This window comes from Podarcis vaucheri (assembly GCF_965113315.1).
Source record: "Podarcis vaucheri genome assembly, chromosome: Z".
Taxonomy (NCBI): Eukaryota; Metazoa; Chordata; class Lepidosauria; order Squamata; family Lacertidae; genus Podarcis; species Podarcis vaucheri.
In genome coordinates, this window is record NC_138758.1 from 30,912,114 (window position 1) to 30,935,676 (window position 23,563).

General features: G+C 46.1%; 1 protein-coding gene across 2 annotated transcripts in view; it reads left to right on the forward strand.

Moving 5' to 3' along the window:
• Positions 1-2,497: 2,497 nt before the first annotated feature.
• The window catches only part of LOC309523967 (heat shock factor protein 3-like), a 37,759-nt gene continuing 16,693 nt past the window's right edge, over positions 2,498-23,563 (forward strand). For both annotated transcript variants that reach the window (XM_082208281.1, XM_082208282.1), the window contains exons 1-9: positions 2,498-2,792; positions 6,210-6,318; positions 8,406-8,533; positions 9,893-10,014; positions 12,244-12,319; positions 13,302-13,363; positions 16,500-16,581; positions 17,259-17,389; positions 22,610-22,715. In XM_082208281.1, the coding sequence (XP_082064407.1) occupies positions 8,429-8,533; positions 9,893-10,014; positions 12,244-12,319; positions 13,302-13,363; positions 16,500-16,581; positions 17,259-17,389; positions 22,610-22,715 (684 nt within the window). In that variant the 5' untranslated portion in view covers positions 2,498-2,792; positions 6,210-6,318; positions 8,406-8,428. The remainder of the gene's footprint in view (positions 2,793-6,209; positions 6,319-8,405; positions 8,534-9,892; positions 10,015-12,243; positions 12,320-13,301; positions 13,364-16,499; positions 16,582-17,258; positions 17,390-22,609; positions 22,716-23,563) is intronic.

A 23,563-nucleotide genomic window follows, 5' to 3' on the forward strand; every position in this document is an offset into this window, starting at 1 on the left:
AGATGAGGAAACTCAGTCTTCATTTATTTATACTTCTCCCCATACACCTACCTGTGCAGAACTGTGATTGCGACAGGTGTCTTTGGGAAAAGAGCACTTGTGCTGCCCAACCAAAGACAAATAAGATGGGTGGACTTTGCATAGCTCAGTTGGTTAGAGTGTGGTGCTGATAATGCCACAGTTGCACAATTGATCCCCATATGGGACAGCTGCATATTCCTGCATTGCAGGGGGTTGGACTGGATGACCCTCAGGGTCCCTTCCAACTCTACAGTTCTATGATTCTATTTTTCTGCTCCCAATGCTTAGCGCCCTCAAGGGGATTTTCTCTATTATAGCTCTTACTGCTGTCACCCCTTGGTCCTAGAGTCCTTCCCTCCTTCCCAAATATGGGCAAGCACTTCTTAGGTTTCCGGCTTATGTAAGGCAGTGCCAGGGCTCTAGCATAACCCAGAGCCCTTGCGCCTCCCTCTCCAAAAGCCAGACAAAATGGAGGCACTCTCTGATCTTTCACAAAATGGTGGCTTTGTGAGTCCGCTATTTACCACCCCCCAAGTGGATCTTCTTAATTTTGTGTCACCTTGGCTGGCATCCTGTGCAGAGGAACAGCTGTCATTGCTGTCAATCCTGCACTGAGCATGGAGGCTTTTGGGGGTCCCTCACTCTGGCAAGTTCCTGGAGCATTCCCAAAGCTCGGCAAGCGTTTACTGACAGCCAGGAGAGCTCTGGCAGCATTCCACAGCCCCACCACCACCACCTTCCCAAAGTCAGGTAAGCAGCCCCATACTTGGCTGGGGACTTTATTCATTTTTTCCTCAGATTTTGTCCTCCAGCACCCTGCCCTGACAAAACTAGTGATGTGTAGATGCTTTATCTTGTTGTTCAATAAAGTATTTATGTGATTTTGTGTTTTACCACTAGAGGTGCTTTTAGGATTTGTGAATGACTGAGATAGCATAGCACTGTGTAAACAAGAGAACAGCAATAATGGACTGGAAACCGTGTTAAGTATCTTGGGAAGAATACCTGTCATGTATTAGATAATAGATGTGGTTCTGCTATGTGAAAAAGTCATGGAGACTGACAGACTGAAATGAGCATCCTACATGAACATGAGCCAGAAATTAAAAGGGCTGCAAGTACAGCTGGGCGATTCTCAAGATCGTGATAAGTCTAAACATCGTGATACATTGATATTGCACAAGGTCTGAAATAAGTACCTTTAACATATTGCTGCAACTGTTATGTCACAGTACAGATAATTTTAGCCTAGCACATTTTCTCTTAAGTTAAATTTGCTGAAATAGTAGCATAGATATCAAAGATAAGGTGAGAGAATGTTCCTTAATAGACGAGAGAGAAAAGTACACACATGTATGTTTTGCAGTAACGTGGGGGGGATTTGGGAGGCCATGCATAAGGGTGTCAAGAGGTGGAGAAACAAATAGTAAGCAGAGAAAAAACACACTTCATTGATTTCTCTCTCACACCCACCCTATACACACACCTGTGCAAAACTGCTATTGCATCAGGTTTAGCTGGCTTTGAAAAGGGGGCAGCTTTCAAAAATGGAATATTTGGTGTCCCCAAGTGTATCTTCTTAATTTTGTGGCAACTCAGCTCTGTTCCATGAGTAGAAAAACTGCCAGGCTCCTGGCTTAGGGAAAGCGGTGCCAATGCTCTGGCAGCATCCCAGAGAACTCACACCACCCTCCAAAAGCCACACAAAATGGAGGCACTCCGTAATCTTTCATAAAATGGCCGCCTGTCTGAGGCTATTTAGTGCTCCCACGTGGATCTTTGTAATTTTGTGGCACTTCGTCTTTTGCAGATAACTTTTAAATTTGCAGAAAGTTGTATAAGTAATTAATACTCTACCTCTCAAAGGTAAAGTGAATGGTGCCTGTGTTACACAGTGTTGGGCAGCAAAGAGGAGGGGGGCAATTTCGGAGGTGAGGTGGAAATCACTTTATGCTCTTGCAAGGGTGTTAGGTCATGTGGGGGAATAAATAAACAAATGGAGAGATGAGGAAACTCAGTCTTCATTTATTTATACTTCGCCCCATACACCTACCTGTGCAGAACTGTGATTGTGACAGGTGTCTTTGGGAAAAGAGCACTTGTGCTGCCCAACCAAAGACAAATAAGATGGGTGGACTTTGCATAGCTCAGTTGGTTAGTGTGGTGCTGATAATGCCACGGTTGCACAATTGATCCCCATATGGGACAGCTGCATATTCCTGCATTGCAGGGGGTTGGACTGGATGACCCTCAGGGTCCCTTCCAACTCTACAGTTCTATGATTCTATTTTTCTGCTCCCAATGCTTAGCGCCCTCAAGGGGATTTTCTCTATTATAGCTCTTACTGCTGTCACCCCTTGGTCCTAGAGTCCTTCCCTCCTTCCCAAATATGGGCAAGCACTTCTTAGGTTTCCGGCTTATGTAAGGCAGTGCCAGGGCTCTAGCATAACCCAGAGCCCTTGCGCCTCCCTCTCCAAAAGCCAGACAAAATGGAGGCACTCTCTGATCTTTCACAAAATGGTGGCTTTGTGAGTCCGCTATTTACCACCCCCCAAGTGGATCTTCTTAATTTTGTGTCACCTTGGCTGGCATCCTGTGCAGAGGAACAGCTGTCATTGCTGTCAATCCTGCACTGAGCATGGAGGCTTTTGGGGGTCCCTCACTCTGGCAAGTTCCTGGAGCATTCCCAAAGCTCGGCAAGCGTTTACTGACAGCCAGGAGAGCTCTGGCAGCATTCCACAGCCCCACCACCACCACCTTCCCAAAGTCAGGTAAGCAGCCCCATACTTGGCTGGGGACTTTATTCATTTTTTCCTCAGATTTTGTCCTCCAGCACCCTGCCCTGACAAAACTGGATGACCCTCAGGGTCCCTTCCAACTCTACAGTTCTATGATTCTATTTTTCTGCTCCCAATGCTTAGCGCCCTCAAGGGGATTTTCTCTATTATAGCTCTTACTGCTGTCACCCCTTGGTCCTAGAGTCCTTCCCTCCTTCCCAAATATGGGCAAGCACTTCTTAGGTTTCCGGCTTATGTAAGGCAGTGCCAGGGCTCTAGCATAACCCAGAGCCCTTGCACCATCCTCTCCAAAAGCCAGACAAAATGGAGGCACTCTGTGATCTTTCATAACATGGTGACCTTGCGAGTCTGCTCTTTAGCGCCCCCAAGGGGATCTTCTTAATTTGGCACCCTGTGCAGAGAAAATGCTGGCACCACTCTCAATCCTGCACTGAGCAAAAAGGCTGGCTCTGGAATGAAGGTGTAGGGTTCTTGCAGGGTCCTAGAACCCTTCTCTCCCTCCCAAAGCTGGGCAAGCACTTACTCGGCATTACTTAGGGTCATAAAACTGACAAGATATTTACTTACCTTTCACATATTGCTGCAGCTGTTATTTCATAGCACAGATAATTTTAAAATTTGCACTTTTTCTCTAAAAGTATGGCTGTAGAAGTAAACAGTAGCATAGCTAACAGGTAAGGTGAGATGTTGTTTCCTAAGAGTTTAATTACCGTATTTTTCGCCCTATAGGACGCACTTTTCCCCTCCAAAAATGAGGGGGAAACGTGTGTGCGTCCTATGGGGCGAATGCAGGCTTTCGCTGAAGTCTGGAGAGCGAGAGGGCTCGGTGCATACCGACCCCTCTCGCTTTCCAGGCTTCAGGAAGCTCTGCGCAACCCTCGGGAGACCAGCTCCGAGGGTTGCGCAGAGCTGCCTGCAGTCCCCGGCTCAGCGCAGCTCTGCACGGCCACCGGGAGCCAGGCACGAAGTCCCACCCCGCTCCGGATGGCCGCGCAGAGCTGCCTGCAGTCCCCGGCTCAGCGCAGCTCTGCACGGCCACCGGGAGCCGGGCGCGAAGTCCCGCCCCGCTCCGGATGGCCGCGCAGAGCTGCCTGCAGTCCCCAGCTCAGCGCAGCTCTGCGCAGCCACCGGGAGCCGGGTGCGAAGTCCCGCCCCCCTCCCGATGGCCGCACAGAGCTGCCTGCAGTCCCGGGATCAGCGCAGCTCTGCGTGGCCACCGGGAGCCAGGAGCGAAGTCCTGCCCCCCTCCCGGTGGCCGCGCAGAGCTGCCTGCAGTCCCGGGATCAGCGCAGCTCTGCGCGGCCACCGGGAGCCAGGAGCGAAGTCCTGCCCCCCTCCCGGTGGCCGCGCAGAGCTGCCTGCAGTCCCGGGATCAGCGCAGCTCTGCGCGGCCACCGGGAGCCGGGCGTGAAATCCCGCCCAGCTCCGGATGGCCGCGCAGAGCTGCCTGCAGTCCTGGGATCAGCACACTTCTCCCCATAGCCAGCCCCACAAGCTCGGGGACAGCGGGGAGGCAGAGCACGCCTTCCCGCTGTTCCCTGACCTGGTTCTTCCAGCCCCGCACCTGGGGGGTGAATAATTTTTTTTTTCTTTATTTCCCCCCCAAAAAAAACTAGGTGCGTCCTATGGGCCGGAGCGTCCTATGGGGCGCAAAATACGGTACATAATCAAGGGGGGGGGAGCAAATTTTGTGAAGTGAGGGAGACACAGAAACACACACACGCACAGAGAGAGAGAGAGAGAGAGAGAAAGAGAGAGAGAGAAGGGGACCAGTGAGGAAGGAGGCTTAAACAACAGGCCAAGTTTTAGTTTTATTTTATTTAACTCAAAAGTTTTAACCCCAGTTCATTTTTCTCCAGGACTAGCAGCGGCTTCCAAGGAAGCCCAGCTGAGGGCAGCAGTCGTTCAAAAGGCAGGGCTGGACAGCCACATGGCAGCTTTTGTGAGGCTAGACATAATGGGCTTCCTGCATCGGAGGCCTCCCTCAAGCACCTTAAAAACAAGAAGCTCATGGCCTCAATATTACTGAGGAAAGTTTCTGGGTAGGCTCCTTTCTTCAGCGCCTGTTCTCGTGGATTGCTCCCATCTGCAAGAGGCAGGAGAGAGCTGAGGTGCCAGAGCAAAAGGGGCAACAGGAATCAGGAGAAAAGCAATGACTTGCTTCAGTTTTCCCCACATCATGATTTTTACACAGCATGATTTTTACACAAAGACATCATGAATTGCAATATATTGCCACGTCACCTGTTATGAAACCGTTAGCATGATGTGGATTTTAAACTGTTTTTGGATGATGTAGCAATTCATCCCCCAGCCCTTTTTTAGATTTATTCAGCACATATCCCTTTTCTTAAAACAACACTTTCTGACTGCAAGAAAGTATTGTATATGCTGCTTCAAAACTTTACCCCTTAAAGATACTATTTTTTCCTTTTAGTATTTTACAGTGGTGGAGGAAGCCGCTTGGGCACCTGGGGCAGCGCACCCAGGGGCAGGCCAATAGGGGTGGGGTGCACCACGGGGCCTGCGGAGTCTGCCTGCCTCCTCCCACTCAGCTGCCCTACATCGTTTGGGCACTGCGGAGCCTGCGCACACCCAAGCCACCATGTCTATCTCATGAGAGACGCATGGCTTGGGCATGCTGCAGGCCCCGCAGTGAGTGCCGCCCAGCATTTTGTCACTGCCTTCAGTGGTGACACCCAGGGCAGACCGCACCCACCACACTCCCTTCCTCCTGCTTACAGCTGTTTTGTGTCATTTGAGTGGGAATTTGTGTTTTGCAGCTACTTGCTGTGGGGCCAGTAATGGGAATCAGTCTTGCTGAGCATTTTCTTATCCAATCCAAACCTTTGTAAAGAAGTCCACATAAGTTATTAGCCAAACCTCTCTGCCCTGTGTTAGGCACATCAGCACCCTGAAACCATGAAAAGAACCCAAATATCTTCCAGTTTATGTGTGATTGTTTGGCTGCTATCCTTTAATCACCCCAGCTAAGTGACTTTACGTGCCTGTTCCATACACCATTCTGGGACCTGTTGCCATTTTCTGGGACCTGTTGCTGGGCTATAGCTCTTGTCTTCCCTGCTCCTTGGCTGGGGCTGGTTGTAGTCTCAGTCCAACAATGGCTGGAGGGCCAGAGTTTCTCCATCGCTGCTCTAAGATTAGGCAAAAGAGGATGGGAGCTTGACCACAACCTACTGAATTTGTGAGTGAAAAATCAAATCGGGATTTTTTCATGTAGTCCTAAAGCATTAGGCATTGTGGCATACTCTTCCTCCTGTCTCCACAATGGCTCTTACAATAGCACTCCTTGTGTGTCTAATATGTAGGAAGCTCAGATTTGTTGCTGCTCTTCCTTACTGTGCTGTTCCACACCTTTAATTCTTCTAGGATGGGCAAAAAGTTTGCATCTTGGATGAGCAAAGGTTCGCGTCTCAGCTGCTCCCAAAATACTTCAAACACAACAACTTGTCCAGCTTCGTTCGTCAGCTCAACTTGTGTAAGTACCAGATCTCTGTGTGTTTACTGTTTTCTGTCCATGATTTTCAGTTAGTTCACATTATAAACACAAATAATCCAAAACTGTTCTCTAAATAAAAATCAAATGATTCTCCGTTGTAGTTGAACAAAACTGAAATTGTGGAACAATTAAACATCCCTTCCCAAAAGTTCCTAGTAGGTGTTATTCCAGTTTTTTTTTAAGCCTATCATTCCAACAGTTGATATGCCCAATTAATTAGGATATAATTAGTCAATGCACAACTCTTAAGATTCATGTGAGTTGGCCACAAGTGCTGGAGGAAACAGCAGCAATTCTCTCAAATGATGATTATATTGCTTAAAGCTCAGGTGCAGGGAGCAAGGCCTAGTCTGAGGTACCACCACCAGGGGGAAGAAACAAAGAAAGAGGAAAAATAAAGCAATGAGTCTCTCAACAGAAGTAGTTTTTTAGGCTTCAAGTAGAATTAGATCAATTACAAGAATTGAAGGCAACAACTGCTTTCTCTGTTGCATGTTTTAGAGTGAAGCATATTCTGATGCACAGTATCCTCTGTGATGCATTGCTGTGAAGAGGGTTTCCTGTGAGGGGAATGTTTTGAAAAGCCCTGCCCTAAAGATAACCATAACTTTAAAATGGAGTGGGGTGGAGAATAGTCCCATATCCCACAACAAATGTTCTTGTATTGAAATACCGATTTCTAGCTAAAATGAAGAGATGATCTCGGGAAAGAGTGCAGGCATTGTTGAGTTGGACACAATAAGAGTTTCCTGGTCTTGAAACAAAGCAGGGGAATGGCAGGAGGTGTCACAATTTGGAACATGGGTGGCATAATTCATGGATGAAGCTTGTCTTTATCCAGCATCATTAATCGCCTCCTCTTTTGAAATTTAGACTTGTGGCTTAAAAGAAGTGAAGGGGAATAGTGTTTCTGTTGTGAAGTTCACTGAGGGCCTCTCAGACACTCTTGGGACAGTCAGGTGTTCTCAGCCCAATCTGCTTTGCAGAGCTGCTACAAGGGTAACATGGGAGGCCGGGTAGGACCACCTCTGTGTGCTGTTCTGAGCTCCTTGGAGGAAGAGGGGAATAGGAGGGCATGGATGAACTAACTAAAAGCACCGCAAGTAATATCAGTTTCTAGAGATGTAGCCGTGCTAGTCTCGCAGAAAAACCGTCAAGAGTCTTGTGGCCCTGGTCAGGTGCATTTGATGAAGTGGGCTGTGGTCCATGAAATCTTGCACCATAATAAAGTTGTTGGTCCTGAAGGTGCCACACAACTCTTTGCTTGATGGTACTAAAACAACAATCAAAACGAGCAAGCCAAGGTGCTGCAGTTCTTGCTGATAGAGGGCATGATGAATGGCAGGTGTGGTTCCCTTCGTTGCTTCCCTCTTCCCTTACCTGTTTACCTTCTATAATCATTGGTCAAGGTTTGTTTCAATTACGTGGCCCTCCTCTCTCTGAAAAGTATGTTTTCAGGTGTCTTATTCTGTGTTGTTATTTATTTCATAAAATTGAAACACTACTTGATTGTAAAAAAGTGAAGACAAAAACTCAACACAGTTTTTTACAAAAAGGATACAACAATAAAATTATCAGTAAGAAAAATGAATAATTTAAGACATTTGAAAAGTTAAAACAGCAATAGACTAAAAACAAATTAAAACACGCATCAGCTTTTTTTAAACGTAAGGACAGGCTTGTCTAAACAAAAATGTTTTTAGCAGGTGCCAAAAAGATTACAGGGAAAGTGCTTGCCTGATGTCAATAGGCAGGGAGTTCCAAAGTGTAGGTGCTGCCGCAAGAAAAAGATCAAGTTCTTGCAGATGTGGAACAGGTGTTATATGGCACCTGTAAAAGTACCAGTTCTGCAGATTGAAGCCATTGAGTAGGCTTATGTGGGGCAAGGCAATCTTGCAGGTAAATTGGTTCCAAGCTGTTAAGGGCTTTGTATACCAATAGCAACACCTTGAACATGGATTGGTATATTGTTATATTCTTACTAAGGAAGGTGAACAGATCTAGAATCATATCGCCTCTTGGGAGGAGAAACTAAAGAGCATTCATCTCCTTTAATGCCTTCACAGATGGCTTCAAGAAGGTAACGTCAATGAGAAGTGAAACAATGGTCACTTTCAACAACTCTACCATGCAGTATCAACACCCACAGTTCAAAAAAGGGAAACCTGAACTGCTGGCGAGCATCCGACGGAAGGTATTGTGTGTCCCCCCCCCCCCGTTCACAACCTGGTCATAAATGCAACCACAGTGATGTTGGTCCCACACACATGATTCCTGCTTGTGCATGTGTGTGTGAGGGGCAGCATTGCCAATAAGCCTCCATAGCAGAGCTTAAGATGCCTCATTATTGCCGCAATACATGACTGGTTCCCCATCACCTTCAGATTATTTGGGTATATAGGCTTGACCAGCCTTTCTCAACCTGGTACCGTCCAGACATCTTGGACTCCAGCTCCCATCAGCCCCAGCCAGTATGGCCAATGGTCAAGGATGATGGGAGTTGTTATCCTTCAAGGTGTGAAGGGGCCAGGCTGAGGAAGCCTGAACTTTACTGCGACTGGCTGTTACAGCCACATATAACAGTCATTTTTGTATGCTGCCTTCTGAGATTATTAAGAAATTGCAGTATTTTATTTGAAATATATATTGGTTATATAGGCTGAAATATACAGATTCCAAGTAATGTTCAAGGCTTCCAACTGTTTTCACTCATCTGTGCAATAGTCTTGCAAGGATGGCTCTTGCTGTTTGAATAGTCAGAGGTCAATAACTTTTGGCTGGCCTTCGCAGCCTAGTTCTCTTGCTTCTGGACCAGTGTGGGGGCAAGTTCTTCACTGTGCCATCATTCTGCATCTCTGAGGGGGCTCCTCTGACCTATTGGGGCAATCCTCTCGCCCCCAGGAGTGAACAGGGCTCTCACTGTTCCTCTAATATTTTCTGAGGGTCAGTGCAAAGTTGATGAAACCCTCCACTTTCTTTCCAAGCCTGATTTCAGATCATTCTAGTGGGTGTGTCTCACAGTGACTCAGGACAGGGCCTTCTCTGTAGTGGTGCCTCAACTGTGGAATTCCTTCCCCTGCAGGTGCAAAAGGCCACTATGCTGGTTCAAGAGGAGGGGAGGATGACCTTGCGTGTGAACCCAAGGTTCATCTGTGGGGTGGGAAGCTGTGGTTTTCCTTTTGTGTGAGTCAGGCCTGTGTGAGGGAAATATCAGTGGCCTCTCAAGTGTTCCCTAAACATTTTTTCCAAACTGCACAAACCCACTTAAAGGGCTCACTTTTGAATGATGCTTGAATGAACTGGCAGTTTTCTTACTGAGGCACTCAGAGGCCATTTGTTTCCAAAATTATAGAGCTGCAGTTGTGCTGTTGCTGCTGCCAGCTGAGGTGGTATATGCACCAGATTTGGGATTTCTCCTGTGATAGATAGAGGTGAGGCTGGATGGCTTCCAAAGTCCTCGCTCTGCAAAAGCCAGTCCCTTAACTGCATTTGTTCGCTGCTTAAACAATAACTTGTCTCTAAAAACAGTACCTGCAATCTGATTCTGTCACAGGTGTATACACACAAGGAGCCCGCAGCCAGCTCACAAAAAGACCAGCAGGCAATGCTCGCCGAATTCCGGGCCATGAGAGAACAGCAGAATGGCATAAGCATCAAGCTGGATACCGTGACCAGGTGTCAACATTTCTTCTGCTGAGTTTGTACTGTCTTGTAATGAGAGCCACTCTGCTCATTTTAGGTTTTGCAACATCTTCAACTTATCTGCATTTGCAAAGCTATAGGTAGGGTGGGGGCTGCATAGCATGATTTGGCACCACGGTGAAGTGTGATGCTGAGTGCAAAAATAAGCAGAATCTGGGTAATTTACACACACTTTTCAGTGCCTTTTTCAGCATTATGGCTAAGTAGCTTGTAGGTACCATGAAGCTTCTATCTGTGCTATGTTTTGAACTTCACTTGTGTGCCATGTTATCTGTTTGCAGAGCTCAACTTAGAGCAGAGACCGAAATGTCCTGTTTAATTTCTAGGTAATTCAGCAGCATTAGTACTTTCACACTTGGCTGTTTCTCGCTTGCATTTAGGCGGTTCTGAAGTGGCCGTTAGAAAGAGCCATTCTGTACCACTGGCATCTGTCTATCTTGAGAGACAATGGGGTGAAGGGGTGAAGTCAAACTGCTGGAGAACCTATAGCTCATTTCTAATAAGGGCATGCGAGGAATCCTGCTGGATCAGGCCTAAGACCCATCTTGTTCAGCATCATGTTCTCACAGTGGCCATCCAAATGCCTCTGAGAGACTCAGAATTGTGAGCAACTGATATTCAGAGGCCTGCTATTTCCAGTACTGGAAGCACACGGTTATCATGGTAACATTATTTGTTCATGACTGATATACCAAATAAACTTATCCGCCATTAATTTGTCTTATCCCATTTTAAACCAGTCACATTTGGTGATGATCACTACATCTTGTGCTTAGCAGATTTCATAGTTTACGCACTGCGTGAATAAATAATAGCTTTTTTTCTGTCTTGAAGGAAAGTGCCTTATATTGAACCATACACTTTCCCTCAGCTCTGTCTACACTGGCGTAGCCAACATGGTGCCCCCTAGATGCCCTATGCAATGTAGGCCCAAGCTATCTGAAAAGCCTTATTCCCTCATATAAACCTGCCCCGAACTCTAGATTTAGAGAGGCTGCTTCTAGGCTTTGAAGCTCTCTCCCCAAAGAAGCTAGACTGGCTCCCATGTTGTCCTTCCAGTGGCGGGGGAAGATGGTTTTATTCTGACAGTCTTTGGGGAGCTGTTTTTTTAAGGAAGTGTTTTTAACAGTGCTGTTGTGTTTTTATTATCTAAAAGATAATCATTAAAAGGTAACCGAGATCTTATAAAATTGAAACAATCTAAAAACAAGCCTATTAAGAGTTACTTTTTAATGATTATCTTTTCTGTTTTTAGATTTTTTTGTATTTTATCTGTGTCAGTGTGTCAGTCCCAGTTAGCAAAAGAATGTGAGATACAAATAAATGAAATAATAATTAATAATGGATATTTTTGACTACAGTTCCCAGCAGCCCAAGCAAGCATGGTCTAGTATTAAGGGATGATAGGAGTTGTGATCCAAGCATCTGGAGGAGGCACCAACTTCTGCTTTAGAAGGGTACAGTACATATGCACGTCTAACCTTTGCGATTTCAACTTTATGCTGTTGAAGACCAGCTGGTTGAAATCAAACAAATTTATTGCACATAAGGTGGAGAGCTTAAAAGCTTTTATTGCATAGGGTTTTTTCTGGCATGGAAAGAGCTTTTAATCTCCCTGTCTTGCTTACCTGGCTCTCATGAAATCTTGGATGGCCCCATGAGATCTCACAGCCCAGTAAGCAGAGAGCTTAAAAGCTCTCTACCTTCCTTTGGTGTGCTGGCTCCAGAAGATTGCTCATGCATGGGCATTTCAAGTATATGTGTTTTTGCATATACACACTATCCCTGGAATGCAGCTCCTGCAGAAGATGCAACTGTACTGTACCTTCCAACTCAAGGACTGGTTGAACAGCAAGGGAGGTGTATGTGAAATTCCCCAGAACCAACCCAGCAGGCCTGGCATGATGAGGAACAAGAGCTGGTTAACTCAAGGGTCGTCAGGATTGGCGGTCCAAGTACATAATCACTGTTTTTCTGACACATCAAGCTGAGGTTTTCCACTGAGTGCGGCACTGAAAAGCAGCTGTGTCTACTATGCTTGTATGAAGTGGGTACATTGCCTTCCCACTTCTCATTTCTGGTTCTATATCTAAAAAAGCAGCATGAAATGTCCCCTGATGTTGTGCCATCATAAGGCAGGTATGTGACCATCTTCCCCTCTTCCTTAGTTCTTCTTACCTCCCTCTGTGCCTGTTCTTTCAGGGACACCACCTCAGTCCTTGAGGGAATGGGCTCTCTGCAACAGAAGGAAGATCAGCAGCAGAACGTCTTATCTCAGGTACCAGAAAAAGACTTTGCTTTTCTCCTGATGTTCCAGAGCAGCCTGTGCCAACTAACTGTCCTCCTGATGTGTTTTGGACTATGGCTTCCATCAGTCCTGGTCAAATGGAAGTGGCATCTGGAGGGCAACACCCCTGTTTGCAAAGGCTGCACTATGGCATACCAGAAGTAGATGAGTAAAGTACACAGAGATAGATGGTAATCTTTAATTTAAGGCAGGGTAATTTAGCATAGTGGCTAAAGCTGAGCTGTGAATTTAGAAGTCCCCCCCCCCATTCAGAATTCTCCTAAATGCTCTAGGAGGATTATGCAAACCACTCCCTGCCTTGCCTCACCTCCATAATATGCAGTATGGGGATAATGCTTGTTTGCTTAAAAGTATTTATGTACCATTCAATATTTTCAAAAACCTAAACAGTGTACAAGACACGATCTAAAACCAGTAAATCAGCAATATAAAAACAAATGAAACAGATATTTAGAGGATTCAAACACACAAATATGCTTCTCTGTTCCATGCAGCTTGCATAAAATCATTAACAAATAAGGCAGTCTCTGCCTGCAGGCTTGTTATATAAAAGACACAACACAAGAAGAAAAGGCAGGCAGACAAGATGGAGGAAGAGGAAAACTAGCACACTTGGGTCACTAGTCCTAAATGTTACTGAGTAATTACTGCAATGACTAGTCTGAATGGAGCTGAGTGGAGATGGTCTTTCTTTGATGCACCCTGACAGAACTGCTTCTGCCAAGTGGTAGTTGAAGGGCGGGAAGAGCCCATGCTGGCTGCTGCATGGCAAATGCTTTTTCAAACTCAGGCCTTCTTCGGTAGCTTGCAAGCCTGAACATGGCAGGTGTGTCTTGATAGCTAACTCTCAGTGGGAACTGTCCCCTGGCTAAAAGGAATACATGGCTTCTAACATTCACTCACTCACTCACTCACTCATTCATTCATTCTCTCTCTACCTCTTTGACTTCAGATCCTCCAGATCATTATGAATTGCATGGCTGAGAAAGGCAGGCAGGATGCCCAAAGGAAAAGGTAATTCTTACTACTTTCTTCTCCTGTTGCCCAAAATGAACCTATAAAATAATTCCCCCTATTTAGTTGGGGAAAGAAGCCAAAGCTTGTATTTGCAGCATGCAGTGCTTTGACCTCTGGAAAACGTCTTAGACAAGACCAGCAGAAAGGGGTTTGCTGAGGCACTAAGACCCCAGGTACCCTCAGTGGTGCTTCTTTGAAATGTGGTGCTTTCTGTTCATTTCACACTGTCACCACACTATTTTTAATAATAATAATAATAATAATAATAATAATAATAATAATAATAATAATAATTAATAAATTTTATTTATATCCCTCCCTCCCCAGCCAAAGCCGGGCTCAGGGCGGCTAACAACAATCAAATAATCAAACAATCAAATAATCTAACATTCTAAAACATTTCAGTATAACAATTAATTAACATCAAATTAATGGCAACCGTTAAGCAAAGTTCTGTGCAGGTTGCCAGAGGAGGGAATCAGGCTGTGCCCTGGCCAAAGGCCTGGTGGAACAACTCTGTCTTGCAGGCCCTGCAGAAAGATGTCAAGTCCTGCAGGGCCCTAGTCTCTTGTGACAGAGCGTTCCACCAGATTGGAGCCGCAGCCGAGAAAGCCCTGGCTCTAGTTGAAGCCAGCCTAACCTCCCTGTGGCCTGGGACCTTCAGGATGTTTTTATTTGCAGACCGTAGGTTCCTCTGTGGGGCATACCAGGAGAGGCGGTCCCGTAGGTATGAGGGTCCTAGGCCGTATAGGGCTTTAAAGGTTAAAACCAGCACCTTAAACCTGATCCTGTACTCCACCGGGAGCCAGTGCAGTTGGTATAGTACCGGATGAATGTGATCTCGCAGCGAAGACCCCATAAGGAGTCTCGCCGTGGCATTCTGCACCCGCTGGAGTTTCTGGGTCAGTCTCAAGGGCAGCCCCACGTAGAGCGAGTTACAATAATCCAGTCTGGAGGTGACCGTCGCGTGGATCACAGTAGCTAGGTCAGGGCAAGAGAGATAAGGGGCCAACTGCTTAGCTTGGCGGAGATGAAAAAATGCCGCCTTTGTTATAGTTGTAATCTTACAATGAATGATCAAAATACACGCAGATAAGCACATCCTTTTGTTTGTAAGCCAGCTTTCCATAGTTAAGCCCATGCTCAAGGCGGCTTACAACATGAAAAAACTACATACTTGCAAACATAACAAAAGCAGTCACAGACAATAAATAAGACATCAGAATGCACACAACCAAATTGAAACCATTTCCACATAAATCATAATAAGATCTCAAACAAAGATACAAAGAATTAATATCAAGGATAGCAACAGTTGCCCTGTCCAAATCTAGCACAAGGAAGAGAAATCATTTGGTGCCATAGTTTGTCATCTGTTTGCTTTTTAGTTCATGGAAAAAATGGGAACAGGATTCGCCTTGCTCTTGGGTGGGGATGAGGGTAGAGGTTCAGACAACACAGCCCTTTAAAACATGGAATAAAACTTCTTTTTAATTAACAGAAACAAATGTGGGTGGAACAATGAATATAAAATGTTACATTTGTACAGTAGGCTGTGTTTTACACATAGTCACACATCCCTCTGTAATTTAGGGAGGCAAGAGGCATTGTCAAAGTTCAAGGACTCCTTCCAGTTGGGCAAAAGTCCTGAAGAAAGACTGGTTATGGGCATGGATGAGGAGTTCTGGCCTGGGGAACGTCCTAAAGGCCAGGTAGAGAGATTTGGAGGGGTGCACCTGGCCCCTGGGCTTGAGGTCTATTTGTTGTGGGCATGTATGGAGATACTTAGTGTTTAAGCTGTTTAGGGATGCTTTAGATACTGTGGCTTTCTTGCTTACCTGGAAAGGTCACATGAAGCTGCCTCATGCTGAGTCAGACCATAGACCAATATTGTGGCTTCATCTCTCTGATTTCTTATATCTGGTTTTGTGAAATATTTGTTGTGGGCATGTATGGAGATACTTAGTGTTTAAGCTGTTTAGGGATGCTTTAGATACTGTGGCTTTCTTGCTTACCTGGAAAGGTCACATGAAGCTGCCTCATGCTGAGTCAGACCATAGACCAATATTTCCTATACACTGACTGGCAGCAGCTCTCTGAGTTGTTCCCCACAAACTCAAGCCCTCCTACCTTGAGAATATTTTAACAGGAGATGCTACAGATTGAACCTGGGCCCTCCTTCAAGAAATGTGTGTGCCTCACCACTAAGAAGCTCCTTACCCCATGGTCCATGTTCACCTGTTACATCCTTGTCCTTTTCTCTGTACATCCCCACCTTTTATAGATGCTTGGGGAGCCATAGCTCACAAGAGCTTGCTATTTTTACTTGGAGTGTTTGTGCCTGGTTCTTCAGCCCAAAAAGCTTCCAGAGTGGCTTACATATAATCAAAACAGGACAGTCCCCACCCAAAGGCTTATGAACTTAAAACAACAACAACAACCCCGACAATGTAGAAGGGAAAAGGGAAGGTGGGGCAGAGAAGAAAACCAAAACTCAAACACCGATTTCTAAACAATTGTTCCTATAATGCCCAACTGGCACAGTTGAGGACCAGCAGGTGTTTGGTGGAACTGGGCCTCCAGCAAAGCTGACGGAGTGAGCTTCCTGCTTCTCTTCTCTCTCCCCACTGAGGTAGCCTGATGGAAGGGCTGCCCACAATTGATGGACGAGGGAAAGGAAGGCTGGAGGCGCTGGCCTGTCAAAAAAAGAAAAAAAGAAAAGAAAAAAGCTTGGTAGGAAATTACGCATTTTAAATAATTTCACAAGACTGGCTTTCAGATTTTACTGCAGAAATCATACACGACAGAAAGCCTTTGTGAAGATACTTTATCAATCATCATAATATGATTGATATTAACAATACAGTAGTAAGTAGTAAAGGGATCTCCCATTCTGCAAAAGAGGGTAAAATCTTGAGCAAGTGGATAAGATTTAGGCCAACCTATCTGTACTTCTGGCTTTGCCTCCTCCATTTCTTCTGCAGGTTAACCCAAGTAAGGATTGCCTTATGTGGAAGACACCTGCCCAGATGATTTTTTGAATTAGATGTTTTGGCCCCTCATTTCTTTCTAAGCATGTCATAAGAATCTGGTTATTTATGTGTGTGTGTGTTTTTCTCTCTCTCTCACTCAGACCTCGGAATGATGCTTCGGAAGCCCCTCGTCCAAAGAATAGCCGTCCACAGGCTCGCAGTGCTAGGGAGGATTGTGAAACAGTAAGCTTTTTAAAGAATTAAGAAATAATTCTCCAATTTTACTTTGTGTACAATAGCCCAGGTAAAAGATTTAACCAGTATGACACTAGTCAGACATTTTATTTATTTCATAAGATTTCTACACCTGCTTGATGGTTGCAGGGGAGAGAACATCAAGAGAAAATTAAAAATAGCATCTGTAAAAAAAGCACTTAAAACCTTCAAAGATTAAAATAAGGTAAAATCAGATTAAAACATATATCAACATTCTATATGTCTGGGTAGGCTTGCCTACCCAGTGTTTTTAGCAGGCAGGCTGAAAGTGTTTTTAGCATGCAGGCTGAAAAGAATACAGTCATACCTCTGAAGTTGAATGGAATCCGTTCCGGAAGTCCGTTCGACTTCCAAAATGTTCAGAAACCAAGGCGTGGCTTCCGATTTGCTGCAGGAAGGTCCTGCAGCCAATCAGAAACTGCAGGAGCCCCGCTCTGGGCGTTCGGGTTCCAAAGAACGTTCGCAAACTGGAACACTCACTTCCGAGTTTGTGGCGTTCGGAAGCCAAAATGTTTGAGTCACAAGGCGTTCAGGATCCAAGGTACAACTGTACAGTGAAGGCACCTGCCTGATGTTAGTAGGGAGTTCTAGAGTGTAGGTGTTGTCACACTAACACATCAGTTTCTTACTCTTGTCTCTTGCAGGCAGCTGTTCCAGAACACAGTGCAGACCGCAGAAACTTGATTGTGACCCGTAACAACATGGAGGGTGAAGCAGGGGTTGCTGCTGGTGCAAATAATGGGCAGGCTGTAGTGCTTGAGCCCCAAGGGACTGGGTGAGTGTTATGTACTGAAGTTCTCACCCTGGGCCAGCAGGGGAATACTGTAGATAGTTCAGGTCCACATATGCAAATAAGGGATCGAAAGTGACTTTCAGTGATTGGATAGTTACAGAAAATGGTTACTGTTGCGTTCTAGTGGAGCTCTATATAAGCAGGCTGGATGAACCCTTCAGTTCAGTTCTGTTCTGGCCTGTGAATAAACAAGAGCTGTTTGAAGAATCACTGTGTCGTCTGATATGTTCACCCACAACTTAACAGTGAGGATGCAGAATTCAAAACGTCCATTGTGGTTTAGACAGGCAGGTTGCCTGGCTGTTTCTCAGTAAACAATTCAGAGGCTGAAGACGGTGCTGCAACCCTTTTTGCTTTGGGTGATATATGCATAGAGTGTCTCTCTTTGGCTGACTGCTTGGAAACCCCAAAAAGCCAATAAATTGATACATGCTTCCCTGCCTCCCAAAGATTTGATTGTTGCTTCTTGCATAAGTAAGTGAAAACAATCAATATTCAGCAATCCTACCTAGAAGCCGCAAACATCTATTTAATTACATTTAACTTTACAGTCATTTTAGCTTTTAAATGAGGGCATCATTCCATAAGTTGCTGTGTGTTCTCGGAGGCCCTAAACCACGTTCTGTCAGTGTTGCATATGCAGTGCTTTTTTCTGGGGGGACACATACCCCTAATCATTTTGTGAATCTAAGTTTGGCCTCATTGAGGGGCGGTATTTCATTATGCGTAGGAAAATGAGAGCACCCCTAAACATTTTTTTAAAAAGAAAAGCAGCACTGTGCATATATGTAAAGAGAAGTATGCCAGGTTGATTGAAAAGTATTGATTTTCTTGTCCATTTCACTCTTTCAAACATGGGTTGTCAGTTTTTCTGTTAACGTTAAGTACGAAAGTTGTGGAGTGTTTTATTTTGGAAGAATACTGTACTTTCTAGTCACTTCTTCTTTAAAAGAAGCTAGTAGAGCTGGCAAAGTGTGCAAGGAAATGAGTAAGTACAAAACTGACTGGGTTTTGCTTGAACAAAGCTTGGAAGGATCCTAAACAGAGTCTTCCCCTGTGTTGGAGTTCCTTGTAACTGGAGATGCTGAGTACTGAATCAGGGGGCTCTCTGCATGGAACCCTGTGCTTTGGTGCTAGGTTAAGTACCAACCTCCTAAGATTACACTTGTTGTTGTTGTTGTATAGTCGTGTCCGACTCTTTGTGACCCCATGGACCAGAGCACGCCAGGCACTCCTGTCTTCCACTGCCTCCCGCAGTTTGGTCAAACTCATGCTGGTAGCTTCAAGAACACTGTCTAACCATCTCGTCCTCTGTCATCCCCTTCTCCTTGTGCCCTCCATCTTTCCCAACATCAGGGTCTTTTCCAGGGAGTCTTCTCTTCTCATGAGGTGGCCAAAGTATTGGAGCCTCAGCTTCACGATCTGGCCTTTCAGTGAGCACTCAGGGCTGATTTCCTTAAGAATGGATAGGTTTGATCTTCTTGCAGTCCATGGGACTATCAAGAGTCTCCTCCAGCACCATAATTCAAAAGCATCAATTCTTCAGCGATCAGCCTTCTTTATGTTCCAGCTCTCACTTCCGTACATCACTACTGGGAAAACCATAGCTTTAACTATACGGACCTTTGTTGGCAAAGTGATGTCTCTGCTTTATAAGATGCTGTCTAGGTTTGTCATTGCTCTTCTCCCAAGAAGCAGGCGTCTTTTAATTTCGTGGCTGCTGTCACCATCTGCAGTGATCATGGAGTCCAAGAAAGTACCGTATTTTTCGCCCCATAAGATGCACCGGCCCATAAGACGCACCTAGTTTTTTGGGGGGGAAATAAAGGGAAAAAAATTTATTTCCCCCCCAGGTGCGCTGCACTACACCAGGAGCTTGGGGCGTGCGGAGCTCAGCGCGCCCCAAGCTTCTGCGTGCCGGCAAGGTCTCCGCTAGCCGTGGGAGAGCCGGGCGCCTCTCCCAGGGCTAGCGGACCCCTGCGCTAATCCAGAAGCTTGGGGCGAGCTGAGGTCAGCGCGCCCCAAGCTTCTGCGTGCCGGCAAGCAGTCCGCTAGCCCTGGGAGAGCCGCGGGGCTCTCCCAGGGCTAGCGGCTCGCTGCGCTACACCAGGAGCTTGGGGCGTGCTGAGCTCAGCGCGCTCCAAGCTTCTAGGTGCGCGCAAGCAGTCCGCTGCCGCCCCAAGCCTGGCGCACCCGGTGGGACCTCCTGCCGGGTGCGCGAGGCTTGCAGACACTCGCCCGAAGCAGGGAGAGCCCTCCCGAGGGCTCCCCGTGCTTCGGGCGACAGGCTGCCGCCCCAAGCCTCGCGCACCCGGTGGGACCTCCTGCCGGGTGCGCGAGGCTTGCAGACACTCGCCCGAAGCAGGGAGAGCCCTCCCAGGGCTCCCCGTGCTTCGGGCGACAGGCTGCCGCCCCAAGCCTCGCGCACTCGGTAGGACCTCCTGCTGGGTGCGCGAGGCTTGCAGACACTCGCCCGAAGCAGGGGGAGCCCTCCCAGGGCTCCCCGTGCTTCGGGCGACAGGCTGCCGCCCCAAGCTTCGCGCACCCAGTGGGACCTCCTGCCGGGCGCGCGAGGCTTGCAGGCATTCGCCCCATAAGACGCACCCCGATTTCCCCTTCATTTTTGGAGGGGAAAAAGTGCGTCTTATGGGGCGAAAAATACGGTGAAATCTCTCACTGCCTCCATCTCTTCCCCTTCTATTTGCCAGGAGGTGATGGGACCAGTGGCCATGATTTTCGTTTTTTTGATGTTGAGCTTCAGATCATATTTTGCGCTCTCCTCTTTCACCCTCATTAAAAGGTTCTTTAATTCCTCCTCACTTTCTGCCATCAAGGTTGTGTCATCTGCATATCTGAGGTTGTTGATATTTCTTCCGATGATCTTAATTCCGGCTTGGGATTCATCCAGCCCAGCCTTTCTCATGATGAATTCTGCATATAAGTTAAATAAGCAGGGAGACAATATACAGCCTTGTCGTACTCCTTTCCCAATTTTGAACCAGTCAGTTGTTCCATATCCAGTTCTAACTGTAGCTTCTTGTCCCACATAGAGATTTCTCAGGAGACAGATGAGGTGATCAGGCACTCCCATTTCTTTAAGAACTTGCCATAGTTTGCTGTGGTCGACACAGTCAAAGGCTTTTGCATAGTCAATGAAGCAGAAGTAGATGTCTTTCTGGAACTCTGTAGCTTTCTCCATAATCCAGCGCATGTTTGCAATTTGGTCTCTGGTTCCTCTGCCTCTTCTAAATCCAGCTTACACTTCTGGGAGTTCTCGGTCCACATACTGCTTGAGCCTTTCTTGTAGAATTTTAAGCATAACCTTACTAGCGTGTGAAATGAGTGCAATTGTGCGGTAGTTGGAGCATTCTTTGGCACTGCCCTTCTTTGGGATTGGGATGTAGACTGATCTTCTCCAATCCTCTGGCCACTGCTGAGTTTTCCAAACTTGCTGGCATATTGAGTGTAGCACCTTAACAGCATCATCTTTTAAAATTTTAAATAGTTCAGCTGGAATACCATCACTTCCACTGGCCTTGTTATTTGCAGTGCTTTCTAAGGCCCATTTGACTTGTATAAACTAGTACAGAGTTCATGAATGGAGAAACCAGTTACTGAACTGAAGTTACTGAAAATACAGTCATGTGGGGGATATTCATTGTGAATGAACAAGTGGCTGCCAGCAAATGGAAGCACTTCCTCATAATTAATCTGTTTCTTTCAGTGAGTTCCATAGATTTGGTCATAGCCACTAGGCTCAATTCCTTGTTGAAAGTATTAAGTTACCCGCTGGCAGCCAGCAATGTGGTGTTTACATTCAGAAGCCTCAGGAAAGTGTCGATGCTGTGGCACAACAGGGGCTGGAGATAATCATTTTAGGAGGCTTGTGGATTTTCCATTGGATGTCAAGTTAATGGGCCAGCGGTCTTAGCATGGCATTTATGTTGTAGCTTGCTTAGGGTTATAGTTAGCTTTGTATAAAATGAAATCCACACTTTTGTATATGCCATGATATCTAGGCACAGGTTTGCTGCTGAACAAGAAGAAACATCAATTGGGTTTTTCTGTGGATTGGTGTTTGTTCCACTTCAGTGATAAGCAACAGGTTTTCTCAGGGAAAGCACTGAGACAAGCAGAAAACTGCTCAGACCAGTCCTACAAATAAGGGGCCTGTGCCTGGAAATCATGGCACAAATGGAAGTGTGAGTAAGCTAAAAGTCTTGCATGATCAAGTCCCCTCTTCTTTCCCATCAGGTTTCAATACCACTGTTCCACCTGTGTGTTAAATTTACAAAGCAGAAGTCAAGTGCCTTTTCAAGATATTTTCACAGTTAAGGCATAATTCAACCAGGGTTAAGTGATGCTGTGTATGTGTGCTTGCTTAAGAGCAGCCTGCCTTAATGTGGTGCCCTGCAGAGCAGCCAGCACAGGTTGGTAGAGACTGCCTGAAAACATGAAGAAGTGCCTTTCTGAGATCACATTTAAGCTGAGTCCTCTTGGCAAAAATCCCAGCTTTGTTGCTGACCCATAGCTAAGTTCATATGGATCTACATATTTCAAAGCAGGTTCTCAGCCACTGAGCTGTGGCTCTACCCATCAAAGCTAACCTTTGCACCTATTTTTATTGTTAAGGCTGTTTGGGAAAGGTCCATAGCCTACTGGTAGAGCATTGGCTTTGCATGCAGAAGGTCCCCAAGTTCAATCCCCAATGGTGGCTCCAAGTAAGGCTGAGAGAGATTTCCTGTCTGAAACTCTGGAGAGCCACTTCCAGTCAGTGTAGACAACACTGAGCTGCATGGACCAATTTGATTTAAGGCAAGCTACCCGTGTTCTTTTGTTTTCTATTGGAAGGTGGGACATAAGCACTTTAATTAAAACAACAACAACCCTGCTACTCCACATTCCTACCATTGAATCAAAAAATCATAGAATTGCAGAGTTGGAAGAGACCCCCAAGGCTCATCCAACCCCCTGAAATGCAGGAATCACAGCTAAAGCACCCCTGACAGATGACCATCCAACCTCTGTTCCAAAACCTCCAAGGAAGGAGAGCCCACCACATTCTAAGGGAATTCATTCCACCATGAAACAGCTCTTTGATCAGGCTGCTTCTTTCCTTTGGCTTCTCTCATGAATGTGGCAACACTTGCCTTTTTTCTTCTACCTATTGTTTAATTTTAGACTTTCTGCTTTTCTTCATAGAGAGGAGGGTGAAGACTTATTGGATTTATTCATAACAAAGACTGTGAAGATTGATACGCAGCTGAGTGAGGAGGAGCAAAACGATATCTCAAAAATACTTTCTCAGGTAAGTTCATCTTCATGTGGGCAAGTTCCTAGATTTGTAATAGCGGCACTCATTCATGCAACAAAGGACGAAAACGGCATTTGTGGTTTTAAAAAAGTGGTTTGCCATTGTACTGCCATCTCGGTTGTGAGTCTTGGGGGAGGGCAAGGTCCTGACTAACTGCAGATTTGAAAGCTGAGGCAGCTGAATAGATCTTTGGGTTGGGGTACTTAGCTGGTTTCAGTTTTGATATAATACACCCATTGTCTAAAACGTTTTAAATAGTTTTAAACTGTTTTTTCTTACATGTTTCTTGTGGAATATACCTGGGGAGAGAGGAGCTAGGAACAGCAGCCTCATCACAGTGGTTCAGGGTAGGGGGAGGAATGATGTAGGAGCTGGGGTGGGCAGGGTAAAAGGCACACGGCACAGGCAGTTGGTGACTCTGCCATATGCCAGTTCCTCTTTGAACTCGAGGACTTATCTTATCAGCCAGACGTCAGGTCTATGGCTGCTGGTGCTGAATACAAAGTTGGCTCGGAGTGAGACCATCCTCATCCATTGTTCCACTGTGGATGTGGAGGCTCGTCTACATGATATAATTGAGACCTGGGTGGGTGAGCAGGGTGGAGTTGGTCTCACCCAGTTGTGCTTACCTGGATACTTGGTGCAGCATCAGAGCAGACTTGAGGGTCAGGGAAGGGGGTGTTGCTGTGATCTATAGAAATTCTCTTTCTCTCCAGCGTCTCTATCCAGTGTGGGGCAGGGATCAAGAGAGTGTGTTCCCTGGCATTGGCAATCACAACAGATTAGGGATTCTGCTGGTTTACTGCCCACCTCGCTGCCAAGCAATCTCCCTGCCTGAGCTG